The sequence below is a fragment of the Simochromis diagramma genome, unplaced genomic scaffold, assembly GCF_900408965.1.
Source record: "Simochromis diagramma unplaced genomic scaffold, fSimDia1.1 OVJJ01000545.1, whole genome shotgun sequence".
Taxonomy (NCBI): Eukaryota; Metazoa; Chordata; class Actinopteri; order Cichliformes; family Cichlidae; genus Simochromis; species Simochromis diagramma.
In genome coordinates this window covers 4,226,975-4,248,690 of record NW_024387371.1, presented here as the reverse complement: position 1 = coordinate 4,248,690, position 21,716 = coordinate 4,226,975, and the positions used below count along the sequence as shown (strand labels likewise).

General features: G+C 40.1%; 2 protein-coding genes across 5 annotated transcripts; one reads left to right on the top strand and one right to left on the bottom strand.

Annotated features, from left to right (window-relative positions):
• Positions 1–59: 59 nt before the first annotated feature.
• On the top strand, positions 60–5,710 carry LOC120719081. Of its 4 annotated transcripts, none has more exons than XM_040007971.1 (8): positions 60–747; positions 1,767–1,853; positions 1,953–2,338; positions 2,434–2,590; positions 2,692–2,758; positions 2,873–3,029; positions 3,920–4,061; positions 4,469–5,710. In XM_040007971.1, the coding sequence occupies exons 1-8, from the start codon at positions 685–687 to the stop codon at positions 4,589–4,591; spliced, it is 1,182 nt and encodes a 393-aa protein (XP_039863905.1). In that variant the 5' UTR covers positions 60–684; the 3' UTR covers positions 4,592–5,710. The 4 variants fall into 4 exon arrangements, with proteins under 4 accessions (XP_039863905.1, XP_039863903.1, XP_039863906.1 ...); XM_040007972.1 differs by lacking the exon at positions 60–747 and adding an exon at positions 762–1,451; XM_040007969.1 differs by having other exon boundaries at positions 1,767–2,338.
• Positions 5,371–21,716, bottom strand: col9a3 (collagen, type IX, alpha 3). Its single transcript, XM_040007968.1, is given in 33 exon segments — positions 5,371–6,231; positions 6,233–6,297; positions 6,473–6,550; positions 7,215–7,397; positions 7,576–7,630; positions 7,755–7,901; positions 8,515–8,547; positions 9,062–9,106; positions 9,301–9,336; positions 9,880–9,951; positions 10,034–10,087; positions 10,829–10,882; positions 11,000–11,053; positions 11,143–11,187; positions 11,290–11,343; positions 11,435–11,488; positions 11,573–11,626; positions 11,706–11,759; positions 11,890–11,943; positions 12,030–12,083; positions 12,215–12,268; positions 12,789–12,842; positions 13,355–13,411; positions 13,516–13,557; positions 13,738–13,791; positions 14,553–14,606; positions 14,794–14,817; positions 15,233–15,268; positions 18,371–18,424; positions 18,560–18,631; positions 19,176–19,211; positions 20,480–20,548; positions 21,303–21,716. Coding segments are annotated over 33 exon segments (2,037 nt in total). The 5' UTR covers positions 21,369–21,716; the 3' UTR covers positions 5,371–6,111.

Below are 21,716 nucleotides of genomic sequence, written 5' to 3'. Positions count from 1 at the left end.
CTCATATCAAAGAAAAGTGACAGTTTTACTACCTTTATGGCAATAAATTATTCTGAGACATAAAAGCTGGATTATTTTATTTAAATACAAACTGCTAAAACTATTCTGTGAAACATTTCAGATCTTCTGATCACTGTAAAGATTACTCATGACTCTGAGGTATTAATTGTTACTGGTTGTCTTGTAAAGTGGGTGCTGATTCACACACACACAATGGATTCAAACTTCAGGCAAATTAAGGCAATACTTAATTCGTTTTTAGGTTTTCGAGGCCTCTTGCTGGGTAGTGTGGAAATCACAATATGCGAAAGTGGGTCTACATATTTTCTGTAACCCTCCACATGTATAAAACTTGTATTGCAGGAGTCTAGTTTAACTCAAGCATTGTTACTGCTGTTCTGTTGTTTTCTGTCATTTTACTTAGGATTAATTTCTCTGTTTTCCATAGTAGTGTTATTCTCAGGTCTTAAGAGATAATCTGTATAAAGTTTGAACTGCAACTGGAAATAATCTTTTATTTAAAATAAATAAGGAAGTCATTACAGTTTTTGCAATGTGAATGAGTATTGTGGAACAGTTTTTGTTATGTAGAAAAGTACTATGTTGGCCAGTTGTGCTGTTAGGGGTGGTGCTTAAACTTCTTTTTCTTTGTAATATATATTTAATTCATTTTCTCAACGACTTATGGAAGGTAGGGTCATTTGTGTGGGGGAAACCTATCCCAGATTGCTCAGAGCAGGAGATGAGGTAAATCTGGAAAGGTCACCAGACCATAACAGGTTTAACACATGAGACACAGTCTGTTTTGGACCCCACGAGGTTCAAACTAGATAGTTATTTTATATATCTAAAGACTTTAAGATATTTTTTTATTGTGCTAATTTTTTTTAGGTGCAAATGCTTTTATTCATTTAAAAAATGAAACTCTTTCAGTTTTTATGAATCAAATAATCAAAACAGAAAATCTGGAAATATATATCTATGCGCATGTATAAATGTAGTTGTCTAACCATGAAGTTTCAAGAAGCTGCAATCAATGTATTTACATATTCTGTTTTTTGTATAAAAATGTAACATATTTAACTATTTTTGATCAACCAAAAGATACTGAATGACAGAAAAGCGTGGAAAAAGTAGGACTATTTCCCCCCCTAACTGATCAATAAAAAAAATAATATTTTCTAATTTTACATAAGTAATTTATGATGACAGCTGTCGGTTTTCTTTAGGACCCCTCGTATATTTTCCGTACATACTGTGGGGCAGTCTTCCCCACAATTGCTTGTTTTTTTGTTTAAAGTTCCGCTTACGAGCTTAAAGAAATGATTGTATACTGAGATAATCGGAGGTTTATCTGTGACGGGGAGAAGGTTAGCGCCGGTAACTGGACACGGTCGTCGTTACAGCCTGAGGCCAAGCATTAATACGTGCTAATCCCCGAACAGAAAGCGGTACAAAGATTTTATTAATTCAGTAATAACAACCTTTTATGCATTTGTATAACTTAAGACTGAGTGTTTTAAATGCCCTGGAGTTTCTAATAGTATTACAAGTTTTAAAATGGCGGTACAGCCTGTTGATTTTGCCCAGGTTATGCCAACGTCTCCTTTGCTAATTGTAGCTAAGCTAAAATTCACGACAACGTACCTTCACGACCTAAATTATAATTATACAATTTCTTTAGCTAACATTAAGAGTAACTTTAAGTAACAAAGTATTTAGAGTAAGTGGTCTGTATTATATCTAATATTTTTCCTGATCTGTAGGGAAATATGTCCTTTTCTTCAACCTGTAAAAACATCAATGTGTTACCTTCATCGAGAGAACAGATAAGTGACTCTGCTGGAATGATTGTGAGTCAAGGTGGATGCTTTACCCATGAACATGGGGAGGTATTGGGCAGTGAGCTTGGGCTGATGGAGATGACAGAGGTTGACTGTTCTCACCTTCAGCATCTTCTCCAAGCCCATGTGGAGGCACAGTCAGAGTTTCCAGATGTCAGATGTCACCTCTCTACAGTGATGGTCAAAGAACAGGCCACATCCACAGTGATTTCTCCCTTCAGAAGCGCTCAGGCTATTGATCTATCAACTTCAAATGAAGACCACTGTATAGTAATGCCTGGAGAAAAGACACCAGTGTCTTATGGAGAGGTGCCAGGTTTTGTGCTGGCCAGAATTAGAGCTGAAGAAAGCCCAGCTGAACCTTTTACCAGTGACAAGAAGTCCGTACAGAATCGCACCAGACCAGCTGCTAGAGTTTGCTTAGAGAAAAGATTTAGCGCCATGTGTGCTGAAACCACGAGACAACAAGATATACAGTCTGCAGTTCTCAGCAAGTAAGTTTCAGAAATATGTATATACTATATGTGACTATCATTTTATTAAAGTATAGCATACATGTACTCATTTTGTGTGATATGTCATGTTTCAGTTTTTTGACAATACTTCAGCAGTCTGCAGAGGTTCAAGAGACAGTCACGCATCCTCCAAAGCAGAAGTGGGTGAAAATGGACAGAGCAAATTCTTTTGGGGTGTCTAGTTCATATATAGAGGGTGTTTATGGCCCAGTCACCAACACGTGTGGACAGGTATGCTGGGAAAAAAACCCCAAATCAATGTGCTTTTATTGTATCTTAATGGTAAAGCAGAGCCCACTGTTTAATCCTTGGTTTTTCTGATTTAATTTCAGGTTATGATCCCCAAGAGCGTTTTAAATTTTCACCCAGCAGAAGAGCAGCCTTTGGTTAATCTAGAAAGTAATAATTAGTATTCTAATATTTCTTCATAAGCCATAACTGTGTTGTTGGCTACAATTATGGACTGAAAGGCTGTGTCTAACTTGGTCTCACATGCTTGGGTTTTTTTCACAGAGGATGCAGTGATACCTGCTGCGGTGATACCCAAAGCTGCTAAAGCCGCCCCAGACTCTGCTGGAGAGCCACAGAGCAGCAGGAGGAAAATTGCTAGATCTAGTATGTTGCTCAGCCAGCGCCGGGAGAGACACAACAGTAAGGAGAGGGAGCGCAGGTGAGCAGCCGAAGGTTACACATGGAAGCGTCCCTGCATCCAGTGTGCAACAAGATAAACATTTGCATTTCAGGAATATCCTGGGATGCTTAAAGTGTGTTAAGTGTGCTTGCTTTCAAGGTCAGAGATTTAAAAGGCGTTGCATTTAGGCACAAAAAGAAAACTATTTCAATTTACAAATTTTAAACATTTTGTCCTCTATTTCGGGTGGAACAGTGGTGCACTGGTTAGCGGTGGCTGTAGTTGAATATGTGTGGTTGTCTGTCTCTGTTTTAGCAGGTCATCTATTAATTGGAAGGTCGGTGGTTCAATCCATGGCTTGTGCAGTCTGCATGCCAAAGTATCACCGGGCAAGATACCGAACCCCATATTGTACTCTGATGCATCCTTCAGTAATAGAAAGTGCTTGCGTGAATGGGCGAATGTTGTATAAAGCGCTTTGAGTGCTTGAGTAGAGTAGAAAAGTGCTAAATAAGAACCAGTCCATTTACCAAAAGTGCATTCATAGTTTCTTCTCAGAGCACTCACAGTGTGGTGATGGCATGATTTAAGTGAACTCAGTCCTCGTTTGAATATATTCAGATAAGTAGTGCAACAGCAACGCATCAGAACTGAACATCTTTTGGGTTGTGATCATTAGTTTTAGCTGCTTTATGTGGAAACTTGATTTATTTTGATTTAAAATAAGAGTGTCACTGAGGACTGAAAAGAAACCTGATTCCTATGGAAATGCTAAATCAGTTTAAAACCGATACACTCAGAAGTTAAATGGTTCATGATTTGAAACTGCTGAAGAGTTACCAAAGAATTCTTAGTGACTGATGACTGATTATTAAATATACAGGACTGCATCGCTCAAAATCATCTGCATTGTCTGTGCTGTCGTACAGGAAGAGGATTCGTTTGTGCTGTGATGAACTGAACACGTTGGTGCCGTTCTGTGACTCGGAGACGGACAAAGTCACCACTCTGCAGTGGACCACAGCTTTCCTGAGATACATTACTAAAACGTATGGAGACACTTTTAAAGAGGTGGGCATGTGTAGAGAAGTGATTGATGAAAAGTGTCCTCTAACTGAATTATCTGAGACTAGAAAGCTGTGGCTGGAAGATAAGAGTTAATTACATTTCCCCTTGCTGCCTGTCTAATTAGTGAAGGAAACTTTGTGACTTTTGTTATTTAGAGTTCAAACTAAAGTCTTCACATTTTTACAGTTTAAAATCAAATAAACTTTGTTTTAACTGAGAGAAATCATCTGCTGCAGTTAGATTATGCTGGAAAAAAATGTACAACGCAGCAAATAAAATCACGCCATACTTACAACATGCACTATGCCACCAGAAGGGCGATCTAGACAGCTATAGACTTGCAGGAAGATAAAACATCTCTGGTACTATGTGTCATGAACCACTTCAACCTCCAATTCTTCTGTTTGCAGGAGTTCCAGAAAGTCTTCGCTCATGAGAGAGAACGCTTTGGTAAGTCCAGCTCAGGTCAGGACCCAGTGCACCACAGGATGGATGAGACACTGAGCAGCATTTCCCTGGCAGCAGAGCAGTGACCTCTCCTCATTGTTTTCTTCTATATGTCAGCCACTAAACTAAATTCAACTGTCAGAGTAGCTCAGGCTTGCCCAGTGAGGTGTGGGGTTAAGATGAAGTATTGTTGACATGGTTAAATATATCCTTTCGATCACACTGCAACGATCTAGAAAGTGGAAGGATTAGTTCAGGTAGTGTGAGGGCCGAGTTTAACACATCAACCTTTTGGAAAGGAAGGGCTTTCCACACACAGATGGCGCTGTTTCTCTTCGAAAAGCACAGGCGGCGCTCTAGTTGGCAGATGCCGTCCCTTCAACTATTTTATTTTGATAATATGTGCAGTATTTATACCCTGTATTCAAAATTGCACTTTAATGTCTTGTTTGCTGTTCGTTTTTATTCATTCAGAATGTTTTCTACTGAGTGCCTGCCAACATCTGTTCTGTATTTGGATATTTAAGCAGTTTGGTATCAAAGTAAGTGTTACTTCCTAGTTAGTTAATGGACTTTTTTGATTTCAGTGTTTACAGCAGAGTATTCTGAAAAGCAGACTGTTCATTTGATATGTAGAGAAGAGTAATGTTTTACTGAAAAGTGGCTTTATTTGTTCTTTCTTACAACATGTCGCTGTAGCATCTTACTGTACATACAACAGTCACCCACAAATAATAAATAGTATTTAAAGTCATGTATATTTAATAGTTACAGCACCGGTAGTACATAGTGGATGTGGTCATTGCAGATTGGAAAAAAAATACTTTGTTCCTAATATTCTTAAACTGTATTTTACAATGTGTGATTTATGCTTTTATGAGTTTATTTTGCTTTTGATTCTGAAGTCTGAAGAATCAAATTCACATGTCATAAAAAAAACAATAACAGAAAACAAGCTGTAAAAAAAAGACTATCAAACCTTTTTTTTTTCTTGCATTAATCTACACAATGTCTGGGAACCTGGATTTTTGTTTTTTTATTCCTTTTACAGTACATACACAGCTCCTCCACAGAGGCTTTTATGCTTCTTGCACTTATTTCCATGTTGAGGTAACATCTGTGATTTACATAATGGGCCATGATAAATGCACATTCACATCAGAGACAGTCACCATTTTTTTAGTGTTATTTGCAGAAGGATGTTAATCAAAGTGTTTGGGGCGTTGAAGCAACATGTACAAAGTTTTTATACACAAAGGACTCATCATTCACTTTCCAGGTGTTTGTAAGTCAAGTCTTGTCATGTGATAGTACTTGGATCAATGCAGTTGTTCTCTTGCACTTCTCCTTACCTCTCTCCATTTCATATCATAAAGTTGTTTGTTTTTTTGTCTCTCAGTTGCGCTGATGTTCATGTCACTCGCTGGATGTTCCTCTATTTTGTCAGAAATATCACACCATCTGATGTTACTCTTCCCAACTTCTGATGCATATATTTAAATAAAGAGGACTTTTTTTTTGTGGCCACTCTCTTCTTTCATTCCTTTTATCCTCACTTATAACTCTCACCTCGGAGTGGATGGTGTCAGGGTGCAGGAACTTATGCTTAATTGTTTTTGGGGTTAGAGGATTTCCCAGCAGGTGATGTTCCCTGACAAGCTGATGTGTCACAGATCCCAGGAGGTCCTTGGTGCCCAGTCCTGCCTACTCTGCCTGGCTCTCCAGGGCTCACCTGGATCTCCTGGAGAGCCATCGCGCCCATCTTTAACAATTCCAGGTACCCCTGGAAGACCTGTGGGAATGTGCTGTAGTTAGAAGTTGCAGGAGTGACAGAAGACTTATACACTTATGTCTGTTTGACAAGTCAAAGTCTGAGATGAGTGGATGTTTAGAACAGTAGTTCAAATGTAGGTATAAAAAAGAAAATGACTGGTTCAGATGGAAGTTCTCCGTATGAGAGCACATACCTTGGTATCCTTGGTCTCCGGGAGGCCCATCAATGGCTTTACCAATGAATCCCTTATCACCTGCCTCACCAACATCACCTGTTGTGAAAGCAGAAAATTTCAATCGGTGGTGGAAACAAAGTGCATTTACATAGGTGTTGTGCTAAAGTACAGTTTACATGTTTCCTTTTTATACCAGTTTAAACTTTACAGTGAATTCAAACCTTTGTGTCTTGCTGCCTCTTATAAAAATCCCAGTGGGGCTTTTTGTCATGACTACTTAGCTTTTCCACCAAATATGGCTCTCTCTTAACCCCAAAAACTCAGGATGGTTTCATGGAAGTAACTGCTCGAGGCCTAGCTAGATCAAATGATCCAATATTTTAGTAAGGAAAAGCAAACAAAAGTAAGAAAACAGAATTCATATTTGGGTAGCAAGAAAGTTTTTTAGCCCAATAATCATCTTACAATCTTTTGCTGGTAATCAGCAGCCTTAAATATCTCATGTATTGTTTCTACACTGAAGTAATGAATGATTAAATCTCTTTCCATCTAAAATGAATATTTTTATTTTTGAATAGTTATGTTGCTAATATGTCTTTTAATACAACGTGTTTACTGGTACTTGTGTACTATTGCTATTTGAGTGAAGGATCTGAGTATGTCTTCCATCATTGATGTTAACCATCTGATTATGCAACCGTAAGGCTAAACAGCAGTGAAATTATTTTTGTGCTCCTGTGACATGTTTCATTTTTCATACCTCTGGGACCTGGATCTCCAAGTTCTCCTGGCAGGCCTCTGTACCCTGGTGGACCTCGGGCACCTGGATGCCCAATAGAGCCTGCAACTCCTGGCTTTCCTGGCGGCCCTGGAGGGCCGGGGCGGCCCACCATTCCAGGTGCCAGGGGTCTTCGCAGGTTGGCAGCCAGTTGTGCAACCTGATCTACATGTTGGAGAAGCACCAAAAGGTAAAAATCCCGCATTAAAAAAAATAAAAAAAATAAAATTATAATATATATATAAAAACTATTTCAATTTACAAATTGTCATTCATATTCTATTGTCATATATGAATGACAATAGAATGAGTTACACGTGAAGATTAAATTAGGATCTCTCACCATCAATCATTGGGCCACATAGCTCTCTGATGTGTTGCTCACTTGCCAGTTTACCCTGAAACACCAGATTTGAGGCAGTTTATATGAAACCATTTACATCTATATGTTCTAACCAGGTAGTTTTGTGCAGTCAAAAAAAAAAAAAAAAAAAAAAAAAAAAAAAAGAACAGCACACTTACAGGTACACCTCTCTTTCCTGGAAGTCCAGGCACACCCTGTTCCCCTTGGAAGCCCATTGGGCCTTCTTTTCCTGGAAGCCCTCTTCCCCCAACCTCTCCTTGTGGACCCGTCACGCCTTTAGGCCCCAGTTCACCTCGCTTCCCCGGCTACAATCAACAACAATTATCTGTTAAATAGCTCATTATGTTTGCAAAAACAAATTGATTTATTCCAAACTGAAGCTGAAAACATCCATAACATTTGATCGCTGACTAAACACCAAACGAGGAGCAAACTGGGTCTGTTGAAACAAAGCGAGGGTGGCATCTTGTTGCTTGATAATTACTCCAACTAGCACAGCAAACATTAAATGAGACTAAGAGAGGATGGCTCATCAGTGCTGTCTCTAATTACATAAATTGTGCTGCAGCTTAATGTTACTCGCCTTTCCCTCGTGGCCATAGCAGCAAACAGGCCAATAAAGCTAAAGCAGCAATACCTATCTCTAATTAATCCTATTAAACATGGAATGTGAGGCTGAATCATGTGCAGTGACTCTGACAAGTAGGCAAAAGCTCAGAGCTAGGTGCCAGTTTTTAATGTTTAGTGAGGGAGCAGAAACAGAGGGAGTTTGGAACAAACTTGCCGCTAATTACACCCACACACAACATCTGATCTATGTTTGGTGTTAATAGATGTTAATAGTTTGGTGATAAAAAGCTGATTTCTAAGATGTAAAAGCACAAAACATTGCAAAATGTAACAGGAAATATAGCTCACCTGCCCTTTTTGTCCCACTGGCCCAAAGGGACCCTGGAAATAAGGACATTGTTTTAGATAATTCTGAAAACGTTATGTTACAGAACAGTATGCAGCATTCAAACAGTCAAACATTGTTTGGTACAGCATCTTTCATGCAGCTTTGAATAAAAAAAGAGGGGATAAAGACAATAGATAAGAGCCCAAAGTCATGCTAAAATACAGAGAAATACACTATCAGAATAAGTAGATTTAAATAATTGTTTATAATTATGTACAAATATCCATATTTTCAGTGTTTTCTGATCCATTGGCAGCAAAAACTAAAAGATACCTCCCTAAAACTTTTTGTCCAGCACCATAAAACCCGTGTGAAAGGACCCGTGGAGCCAAATACACTTGTACAAAACAATGAAGTGCGTTAAAGACACGTGCATGTACTTGAGTAGGTGGAATGGTCTTAGCCTCTGTACCAAGAGTACAACTAACTACTGCAAACACAGTAACTGCTCTGTAGGTTACGAACACCGCACAGTGTTAGTATTCAGACAATGACGAAAACACTTACAGGATCTCCGTTCTCTCCTGGTAACCCATCACTTCCTGCAACACCCTGAAATGAGAACATGAGATCTGAACTGCATGTGACATAACTCATAACTGAAGAAAGTCTTTCATCTTATGAGCTTATGAAAAATCTATGTATTTGCAGGACTATACATATAACATAATCATTTCTTTAGTTTACTTTTCAAAAAGCAGGATGAAAACTATCACAGGACATCAGTGGAGATGTTGGTGACTTACCATGTCTCCTTTAGGTCCAGAAGCCCCGACTGGGCCCTATAGGATTGAAAAAAGAGAATGAGAGAATAAATAAGAGGCATGCAGAGATATTTATTGAAGGCTGGCTGGCTGGGAAAAGGATGGGGGTGGGGGATGAAAGGAAGCACGGTGGGCTGGTTGAGGGGAACCAGGACTGGTATAAAGGCTGGCTTTGTTCTGTCCTCATGTTCTGAACAGGAGGCCACTTTGTGTCTGTGCTGGGCTGCAGTTTGAGTTTATACCACTAAGACTGAGACAGGATGGTAATACAGTGGGATACAGTGTCCTAATGTGAACACAGCTGGACAGTCCCACGTCTCCACTGTGATTGTGTGGAGATACGCGGGGACACACCTACACATGTCCATGTTTGTTTTATACTGGGGTTGGGTTTTTTTTAGCAACAAATAAGTCAGTCACTCCATCACTTCACATTTCTTGCTTTCATATTCTACTTCAGCTGTAAACTGGTCACATTTGCATTTTGGACTACTGGGGTGACAAAATAGACATTTTAAGATGTTACAGGGACATCATTCTCCTGAATAATTAAAAACCCACCCTGTCACCAAATTCTCCACGAATTCCCGTTGGTCCTGGAAGACCCGGATCTCCCAAGTCTCCTTTGACTCCCTGCAGCACATGACACAAAATCATTAAATTAAGAAATAGTAATAAGAAAAAATGATGATGATAAATCATTTAAAGCAACTACCTGGAAGCCTTTCACTCCCTGAGGCCCAGGGTTGCCCACTGGTCCAATACCTCCCTGTCAGAAAGAGACATAGTCATGTCATTTTTCTAGAAAACATGAAGCACTATAAAAAAAATAAAAAAAAAAAAAAAGCACTGGAAATTAATGATGCTTCCTTCTTTTGATTCGGGTAAGAGAAACTAAACAAATGCAGGGGGTTGTTATGTGAGGCAGGATTTGTTATGCAGTGCGGTGTGTGATAGTAGGGGTGTTAATTCCGTTGCGAGTTTTATCTTTCTTTCCTTGCCGCAGGCTCTGATGTGAAAAACAAAGATCTCTCTGTTTATAAATTCTTCCCTCATGAATACCTGCTCTCCCTGTAGGTATCGCTCCATAACTCCACCTTAGTAAGTCACTGAATCAGAGAAAAATACTCCTAGCACTCTTCGAGATTATCATTCACATGGAAGGCCAGTGGTTCATTTAATTCCAATTTAGTACCATGTTGTAGACTGCTCCTCGTTTTAGCCTTTTACTTTGGGCTCTGTTAATCCCATCTCTTTTTCAGCCATTGTGCTTTAAAAACCGCCTACTGGTCATTAAAGAAGCAAACTTTAAAGTATTGGAAACCTAAGCCTAAATTCTATAAATGGGTTATAATCGAAAGATGTGCAGCAGGAATTTTAATAATGTGGCAGAGCTTATATTGAGGCTTTTTCTGATTTTTAAAAAAAAAATAGCAATGCTAGAATTTCAGCAATGCACCAACAGGTAGTGCACGATTTCACTTAATATACAGCGTGATCATTAACTTACCGCCACTCCTCTTGGACCTGCTATCCCCCTCTCTCCTGGGATGCCAATCTCACCCTGAAGAGAAGTGAAAGAAATTGCAGACAAGTCAGAAAAGTTTAGAGAGCTCACCTGCTGGGTCAAGTGACACATTTATTAGACTGTAACTCCCTAAAAGCACCAGCAGATACATACAGGAATACCTGGCTCTCCAGAGGGTCCCATCTCCCCGGGCTTTCCTGGATCACCCTGGTGTAAAGGAACGAGAACATAACAGTTTTCCTCCATGTTTCTAATCATAGTTTTAAAGTTAGAATAGATTTTGTGGTGATACTCACAGCTTCTCCTTTAGATCCTGTTGTACCAGCCTTTCCTGGCAGACCCTAGAACCCCCCAAAAATGACATGAATGTACATAAAAAAGCACAGAAAGTGAAGGTGATTCTCATGGCAGTGATGAAAGTGGTGATTATTAATAACACTTACAGGAAGGCCATTTGGTCCTTTCTCTCCAACTACCCCGTGGCGTCCAGGATCGCCCTGTCAGCAGACAGACGTCATAGTTGGTGTAAAATCTCTTTAATCAAGCAGTTAAAGCAAAAGATTTAAAAAAAAAAAAAAAGCATCTTACCTTCTCACCATCCAACCCTGGGGTTCCGTCTTTGCCATCTCTGCCAGGAATACCCTGTTGAATCCATCAGATATGACTCGCATTGTTCTGACAGGTGATATAAATATAGAATCTTAAATTCTGTATATTTGCACTTACAGGCTCTCCTTTGGGCCCTGGTCCACCAGAAGCTCCTTTGGGACCAATTTTACCCTGTTAAAAGACACATTGAGACTTGATATTTACATCTTATGTATACGCTCAAATCACAGATCAAAATTCTTTTACATACTATTTCTCCTTTGGGTCCTTTGAATCCCTGTGGTCCTTTTTCTCCGCCATCACCCTGGAAACATCAGATTAAACACACACACAGCTATTCATTGATGGGATCTGCCATTTATTTAAGCTGTGAACTACTAACCAGCACTAATAAACTCTTTCTATTTTTGTGATATAAACATTGGGAGACTCACTGTCTTTCCAATAATGCCAGGGATGCCAGGCTTGCCTCTGAAACCAGGGAAGCCCTGGGGACAAACAGAGAACGAGGTCAAAAGAAACACCCTGACACAAATCTACATCTACTGAGTGAAAACAGGTAAAAGCTGCTTACTCTGTCGCCTACAGGTCCCATTGGGCCTTGTAAACCTCTTAGACCACGTGGACCCTGAAACACAGCATTTGAACATTTTGAAAGCACAACAAAAGACAACAACAACCTATTATCATCAAATAATTCTTCAGAAAATCCTTGTCGTAGTGCATTAAATCAGCAAAACTTATGTGGGCAAATCTCACCTGCAGACCCACAGTGCCAGGAAGACCTGGTGGACCCGGTGGTCCAGCATCACCCTAGAGACAAAACAGGGCAAAATGTAAACATTAAATCACAGAAAGATGTTGATTCTCTTTTCAGCCATCCATCCATCCATCCATCTTCATCCACTTTATCCGAGGCCGGGTCGCGGGGGCAGCAGCCTAAGCAGAGAGGCCCAGACCTCCCTCTCCCCAGCCACCTCCTCCAGCTTATCCGGGGGAACACCAAGGCGTTCCCAGGCCAGCCGAGAGATATAATCTCTCCAGCGTGTCCTGGGCCTGCCCCGGGGCCTCCTCCCGGTGGGGCATGCCCGGAACACCTCACCCAGGAGGCGCCCAGGAGGCATCCTTGTCAGATGCCCGAACCACCTCAGCTGGCTCCTTTCGATGTGGAGCAGCAGCGGCTCTACTCTGAGCCCCTCTCGGATGGCCGAACTTCTCACCCCATCTCTAAGGGAGAGGCCAGCCACCCTTCGGAGGAAGCTCATTTCCGCCGTAATATAAAATAATAATAACAGAAACAGGAAAAAATCTTCAAGCCATATATCTAACTCACTTTCTCTCCATCTTTTCCAGGTTCTCCCTTGTCTCCTTTATGCCCGGTGTGACCCTAAATGAACACAAACACACACAGAAGTGAATGCCGTCATGAGCTGAGTGCTTATATTTACACACTGGGAGATTTCAGCAACATTTTGGGTTTACTGTGATCTAGATCTAATAAACTGTATGACGATAACACCTCTGCTTCTTCTTTTCACCACACAGCTTCCTCTGTGCAGTTGTGATGGACTACGGATCATTTAAGCAATGCTCCCACAATTCACCTCATTTTAATTTTAATTTTAATGGAATGCCAAACATTTAGTTTTGTGCATTTTAACTCCATACATTGTTTTTTTCATGAGCAATGCCATGCTACATTGCTGTTGGTAGGTTAGTAGATATAGGCTGTAGCAGCAGATGCATTCTGAGAAGGCCATCTTACATTTCTGAAACACTTTTGTTAGTGCTACTTAAATTGCTTTTTATAGTATGACTCTTTCCTGTCGGCCACCTTTGGTCTAGCATTGTGCTTAAAAAAAACCAACACAAAACAAAAACCCCCAAAACTCTGTTTACCTTGAATCCCGGCATTCCCGGAGGACCAGGCGGGCCAGGGGGGCAGATTGCAGGACACTGCAGAGTACAGAGACAAAAAACTGAGACCTCTACAGCCAGTGCATGTAGAGAGGACATCTTCATTTTTCTGCAATCACACCGTTTTCACAAGAAACACTTACCAGAAGGTCTCCATTGAGATCATGAAGTGTACCGGGAAGACCCTGAAAGATTGAATAATGACAACACACACAAGTGAGAAATACAGCGACATTTACTTTAAACGTGACTTTGCTGCATTCTTTGTTTTTTAGTGCTTTTCCTGATATCCACTGGGTGACTGGGAAAATATGACAATGTGGCTACTGTACCAACACCAGATATACAATGATAACTGCACTTACTGGGAGTCCATCTGGGCCAGTAGGTCCCGGTAGTCCTGGAAGACCCTCAGGACCCTGAGAAACACACAGAGGAGCATCAGGGGAAGCAGAAGCACCTTCAGCATCTCAGGATAAAAGACGTGATTATTTAATTTGGAAGGTTGTGATGGAACTAGATTAAAATCAGGAATTTTCTTTGTACTGTACTCAAAAAAAAAAGTGATTTTCTTGTTTTCATTTCACACTGTTGTTTGAACTTAACTGTACAGAGTGAAGTAAACTTGAAACCTCTAGAGCAATCAGAACAATTTCATTTAAAAAGGTCTTGCTAGACTTTTTTTTGTAGAAAACCCATATCAAAGACTATTTATGATTATTCAGTGAACAACCGATGACCCGTTGCTATAGTAATTCTGAGAGTAGCCTGAACATTGCACTGACGTCTAACAGGCCTGCGGGGTTTTGGAAACCTACTGAGCTTTTACAAATGAGCTGAGTTCAGCCTAAATAAAGTGTGACCCAGTAGAAACACTGACGATGTGTCCTTCTCGGTCAGTGGTTATTCTTATCCTCCTGCTACAGTATACAGAAATTTAGGGCAATGTTGTCGTGGTTGATTTGAAGCTGAGATCACAGGATCCGTTAGCTTTACTGTAGCTTATTGTTTCTGCTGCAGAGGCTCGTGTATACATTTTCTGCGATTATCTTTTCACATTAAAAATCAAGCGGAACATAAGAGTTTCCTGTAGTTACAGAAATGAAACAGACTACCTCATTCTTATTTGAATGAAGAAATCCCTTAATGATGACAGGAGATCTTAATTAGAGACACTCACCACTGGGCCCTGGGGTCCGGGTCCGCCTGGCAACCCGTTGGTGCCGGGAAGTCCCTAGAAACAAAAGAGACTGGGTGTTCGCATGCCACCAGAGTACATAGCCGCACACTGTCTGAACTACATCAAAGAATAACGAGCATCTAATCGCAGAATGCAAATAAGCAAAAATAAATAAATAAAAAAAGGACACCACAGGTGTACTCCCCCAGAACAATATAAAAAGACAGTGCTGTGTACTCACTGAAGCTCCTGGTCTCCCTCTGCCCTACGGAAGACACAGGAAGGCAAATTAAGTCACAAACACCTGGGAAATGATTAGATTCACACACTGAAACAATATCCACCATGAGAATATTTCTCATGGATTGTTGATTTGAGGCCAGTGTGCGCTTATGTATATGACATCTGAGTAATCCTAAGACAAAATGTGACACTGCTGCTTGAGTCACCCAAGAGCTGATCATAAACCTGGCTTAACAGGAGCACAAGTACAGAAAGGTATTCTCTCAGCATGAAATAATAAAGTTGGAAAAAAGCAACTGCTGTAGGTTTAATAATTAGTGTGGGTAAAAGTACTTTAGGGAAATATTCTGTGTAACAGTAGCTTCAGTCATGTGCTTACTTATAAGAGAAGAGGAAAATAAGGGCTTGTTAGGTTTTACACATGTGGGGTTACTTACAGGAGGTCCAGGTGGCCCAGGAGGACCTGCTTCACCCTGTAGATAGCAAGGCACAAATCACAATCAGCCTCTCAGGCATAATCACACCTAGCAGAAACTTTTAAGGCCCATATATCATTCTATTCAATTCAGTTCAGTTTATTTATATAGCGCCAACTCATAAAAACACTCACCCCAAGGCACTTTATATTGTAAAGTAGAGACGCTACAATAAATGCTCACATATAGACATAACAGAAATTCCGATTTTTTTCCTTTTTATATATATACTTTAGCTTTAAAGTAGCCTGTCTGCAAGAGTTTGTGTTTTATGTGTTAATAAAGCCTGCTATTCCAGCAGGATGAACAGTACTGGTGATAAACATCAACTTATTCTAAATGAAAAAAATAGTTTCAAACAGTACAACGTCTATCTCAACGCAAGCTTCCATAGTTTTGGCAATTCATTTCAGCCTAGTGTTAGGTCAGGAAGAGCCAGCCCACAGTTCTGGTAGATCACCTGATCTTAACAACAGAGCTACATCAGCTGAACACTCATCTGATGCCACTTTATGTATCCAGTTGGTTAATATCATGCAGTGCTGAATTTGTCTTGGTCTGTCTGCCGTTTTTGTGCATTTGCAAGCCACTTTGCAACCCGTGCCCACCCAAACACCTGCTGTCATGCTGTATCAGATCTGTGATCTGCTACTATTTATGGCATATAAATGAAAAATTAAGGTTGGAGGACTTGGATGGGTTGGGGATGGAGCAAATCATTTCACTGCTCATGCAAGGGGCCTAAATTCAACTTGGTTTAAGTTAGGCATTAAGAATTACTACCTTGGATTTAGAAAAAGGTCATTGTCTGGGTTCAAATTCAATGGCTGTGATCTCTTTTAAAGGTTTGATTTCTTGTTTGCAATGATGGTTCCTTCCTGCTTTCTCTGGACAAAATATGTGCCTCTGACACAACAATTACAATACAATACAAACAATTACAACAATGCAATACTCTTTTCTGGCATCGTTGTATTTTTACTCAGTTGTATACAGCATTTGTATTCCATTTTTATCCTATTGTATATTTTATTTTATTCTACTGTATATAGTATTTTATTTTATTCCATTCTGTACAGTTGTGGACTGTATTTATTCTTATTGTATTCTAATTTTTGCTTCATAACTTTTGCACTGTCCACTTCCTGCTGTGACAAAACAAAATTTCCCACATGTGGGACTAATAAAGGTTATCTTATCTTATCTTATTATATCTAAATATGTCACTCAAAAATTTGTGCTCACATGACAAAATATTAGAATTAATGTCCATGAACATGAACATAGAAAAAATATGAGATTCTTGCACTGAATTGGAGGCGTACACTGAGCAACGTTATGTACCTGAAAAAATGAGATCAGCTAACTACCTGAATATGTGGAACGACCTGGTTTTTCCATCAATGGATTTTTTGTTCCCTGATGGCAGAGGCATGTTCCAAGATGCCAGTGCCAGGATTCTCCTGGCTCAAACTGTGAAAGTGTGGTTCACGAGGCATTAGACATCATTTTCACTCGTGGATTGTCCACCACAGATTCCAGATCTCAACCCCAGAGACAATCTGTGGGATGCACTGCAGAAGACTTTAGCAGATGGACTCTCCCATCATCAGTACTGGAAGATGTCGGCAAAAAAAAACGTGTGAATCGTGTGAAATATGTGAGCTAAAGGGCTTTTTTGGGCTGAGCTGTAAAGACTGCTTTTTTGTGAGCATCTCGTGTGTCGTTATGACACTTTTTCACACGTGCATGGGAGGACGGGGAGGTCTCAGAACAAAAGCATATCGTCAAATATTTAGTATTGCACATTACAAATAAAATATTATTTGAACTCATGTGTAATATTTATACAATGATGCCCTCCCAACTAAACAAACAAACAAACAAACAAACAAACAAACAAAAGAAAGAAAGAGCAATAGAAAGATAAAAACAGATAATCTCATTGGCTGGGCCTAAGTTTGGTTTTCTAGCCAAGATTTAGGCTAGCTGTGGAGGACACAGTGATAAGATGCTTTTTCAATAATTATTTTTCAAGTTATTGGACTAAATGATCAAACTGTGGTCTGCTGAGGTGCCCCGTCTTCTTTTCTTTTAGTTCTCCTTTGTTTACTTCCTCCCAGCTGTATTTGTGGTGCCTCAGAGGACGATTGGCAAAATGACTCCAAACAAACAGATGTAACACAGCAATGTTACACTAATTCGCTCCATTCCTCAGCGTGTAACAGGACATACTGTCACACAAATCATAAACAAATGGTTGTGATGTTGCTGTGTATACACTCACACAGATTTTACTTTATGTCTGATCCAGTTAGTTGTACTTTGACTCTGTCAAAGACTTCAGCACTTTAATCCTGTTTGTCTTTGCATGACTCTTCAGTACTATGAGCCAGCAGTAACAGTGTAGTCGTCTGAGTAATCAGTGACATGGGTTGACACAAGCTTCCTCATTAAGTTGGCTAATTAGTGGAATTGCTAAGGGGCTTGGAGAGTGAGAGCATTATCTGTCTAGTTGGTCACTTTGAAGCCATTTTATAGTGGCCACACGGTCTTTATCATATCATATGTTATATTCATATATTCACAATGGTAAAGAAAAGCCTTCCTGTTTCATTTTAAGATGCAGCAGCAGTTGATGTCATAGGTGCTGTAATTCTGTCTTCTCTTGTGCTTCTGATAGGATAATACCTGTTTACCCTCGGCATTGGAGCAAGAGTTCATTATCTCCCATGGTTTCACAGATTGGTGGGAAACTGTGTGCATTCCTAGCCGGATTATGGAAGCAGTAGAAATAAATCCGATTCTGATCCCTCATTAAAAATATTCCCACTAGGAGGCTGAGCCAGCTTGACAAATCCAGGCTGACAGAGAAAGCACAGACCTTGTGCCTGTTAGGCCTCTTAAGCATCTTCATGCAACAGAATCAACATGCAGAGTTTGCATGCATACGTTCCTACATGTGTTTTGCAAGTGGCTGACTTCAGCTAAATTATGAAGGCCAGTGTGAAGTAGATAGGAGGTCTTTAAACCCAGCTAGTGCATCTTTAAATGTATTCGCAGTGTCCCAGAAAGCTCACAAAACTGAGAAAAACTTACTGGTTCTCCTGGGGGTCCATCCCTGCCAAGAGGACCATCGGGACCTGTCAAACCCTGGAGAGGAAGTGCAATGATGTTTTAAACAGTAACTGGTCATTTTATAGCATCTCTATATTTGTGTACAGATAAAAACAGAGCTGGTGTCCTGTTAGTTTAAGGACTGGCTGTGTTTGCTTATCAGACACTTACATCGACACCTGGAAGTCCCGGCAGTCCTTGTTGTCCTGGTCCCCCTGGTTTTCCTGCTTTCCCTTTGGGACCCTACAAAAGCAGAGTGAGTAATTTACATCCCAGATTTCTTCTTCTTGTGTCACAAAATCATCATCAAACTAAAATAAAGGTAAACACGTTAAAGGGAAAACCTAAAAGAAAGACTGTAAAGTAACACATTTCTGATTTCAGGTTATTTAAGGCACCAAGGTGCTGTTTTCTTTTGACTGAAGGCAGGGTAGTCTGATTACTTTTGAACCAGTAGGAAAGACTCCTAATAATGTCACGCTTAATTTATTTGTTTTCCCACATCTAGTTAATTGTTAGTGAGTTGCATATTCACTATTTAAATTTAAATGGAAGCCTTTCTTTGCTCCATAGTTCATAGATATGCATTTTACTTCAAGTGGAGGAGAAACAATTCTGTCTCTGGATCATGGTCTTTAAACAAGTTGCAGCTATTTAACACCATTTTACAATAATTTGACCTATTTTGAGGAACTCAAAAGGTGCAAGAAAAACACTTACAGTTAGGTGCATGCTTATAGTTGTGGCTGAATAAAACGCACTTTGCTAAAATTGTTGGAATACTTACTGGTTTCCCTGGCAGACCGGGAGGTCCTGGTTTACCCTGTTAATCAGATTAAAAAAAAAAGAAGTAAATTTGTTTTCAAGCTAATCTTGAAAGAGACAAATTTCAAAGCCACTGCTACACAGACCCAAAAACTTTAGCGTTTTATTGGAGAGCTAGCATTAGCCCCTCTTTAATACTCATCAGTAACTTAGTGTTTTAGGTAACTGAAGCAGTGAGACTGTGGGTTGCTTCACTCTATACAATGTTTAGCTTCTGCTGTGACTGGGGAAGAGCAAACACTACCAAACCAGTCAGCGACCTGATGCTGACCGGTCACATGACAGTTTGGTTTGTATAGGGGAGGGGTGCTGAAGGTGCAGGCAGGAGGTATGAGGTGTAACTTCAGATGGTCTCACGGGGTTGGGGAATGTATGAATGGGCCCTCTGTTAGCCTAAGCTTCACTGGAGTCACAACTAAAAGTTTTCTGACAGGCATGGACAACATTTGCTTTCAGTATTTTTCTTTTTTTAGTTTAGTTTGACAAAAATCAGAAAGGATAAGTACTCTGCAACATTAGCAAAGTTGTTCTTTTTACTTAGCTTGCCTGTAATCCAATTTCCTCTTCATCCCTGTGCAAATAAAGCCTTGTTTTATTGTTTTACTCTCTATTTATTTTTTTACTATAACATCATATGCTTACCTGCAATAAAAACCTTAAAGGCAAGGCATCAGGGGAATGTAAAAACATTGTCTGTATTCTCTGATTTGTCTAACTACATGCTATAATGGCCTTAACACTGTATGAGTCCTGTAATCATCTTAAGGAGCACTGTAGACAAAATAAAATGTTTTTTTCAAGAAAACATAAGTTTTTCTAATTTAGAACAACTCTGTTCAGAAGATAAACTTAAAGCCTGCCTACCTAATAGCCATCATTATTATTTAATACTTGTAGGAGGGGTTGTGGGAGGAGTCACTCAAATAATACTAATAAATAATATCACCTATCCACACCTAAGCACAAGCAAACCATAGTATACCATAGGTAACTGAGTGTGAATTTCTATATAAACTAAATTTTCAGTTAAAAACAAACAAAACAAAAAACATCTGTCTGTATTCTTATTCTGTACTTTTACTCCCAATTTTGCTTAAAATATGAAAATAAATCTAAAATAAATAAATAAATGTGGGTTTATTACCCACAAAAATATAAGTGCTTACCATCTACTCTTAACTCCCATCGTCTTGAACTTTGGTGCATGTTTAATAGTCTAAGTGACAGAGAGGTGTTTTTATATGCAGACACCCTTGGTCTACTCACGTCAGTGCCATCCCTTCCTGGTGGCCCTGGGGGTCCTTGTAGGCCAGGAGCTCCTCTGAGGCCTGGCCTCTGGAACATGAAATTAATGAGAATCAACCCTCTTTTGATGGAATGCAGTAAAAATTTGGAGGCAACAGAAAGTGGTGATAAATGTTTGGCATATTTTGACACAGTGACTGTGAGAATGAATAGGAGAGAGGGAGAGAGATAGAAAATAATACAACTAATATTAACGATGTAACGGCAAACATATACATCACGATGAAAATCATTATTCAAATCAGTGCTGTAAGAACACTATGAGAATCCTCTTCAATTAAACCTGTACTGCTATGATCACCCAAAACAACAGTTTTGCTCTAAAGACTTGCTCCAAAGCTCTGCTCAGTCAGGGAGTGAACAGAGGTTTCATTGTGCGCACTGATCTCCAATCCGCGCATTCCACAGGTTCGGCCTGACTTCACTAACTAGCGCAAAAGATAGAGCCACCTGCACACAATTACACTGCAGAGCAACAAACCTGCAGAACCAGAGAGACCCCTGTTCATTTTAGTTCCTCTTTAATTTGTCAGGATTAATTACAATATATGTACAACTAAGGAAAAAGGTTCACAGAAAGCATCATGTTCTCAGGTAGTGTGTAAATGTCTGCCTGAAACCTGCCGGAAGGGAGTCACTTCTGTCATCATCATCATCACTGTCACCAAAACAAAAGACACACTTTTTAAATTACTGGCTTACTACATGAGATCTGCAGGTAAAAAACAAACCCATCACCAATGACGCGCAAAGAAAAAGAAGGTAATAACTTAGTAACTCTTACCTGGGCTGAGGATGATATCAATAGTTGGGACAATAAAAGCACCCAAAGCGCAGCGAGCACCGCCATAGCTCCCCACTCGCCCTCACAAACCCGAGTTTATACAGAAAAAGTCAAATCCCCGGCCCTCGGTCCTCTCTCGCTCCCCCCCAGCGTCCAAAACGGAGCCTTCCTTCACCTGGCGGCGCACAGCTCCTGAATAGCTTTCTCTTTAGTTCCAGATAAACCCGAGCCTCCAGCCGAAGGGGCTGAACTCAATCTAGCTGGCTGAACACAGGCGAGAGGGGGGTGGGAGGTGGAGAAGGTGGTAGTATGCAGAGGGGAGACAAGATTTCGGACTCTGAAAATGTGGGCCGAATTACCCCCCAGAAAACCCCCCCAAAAAAACTTCACACAGTGAAATGTATGTGGAAGAAA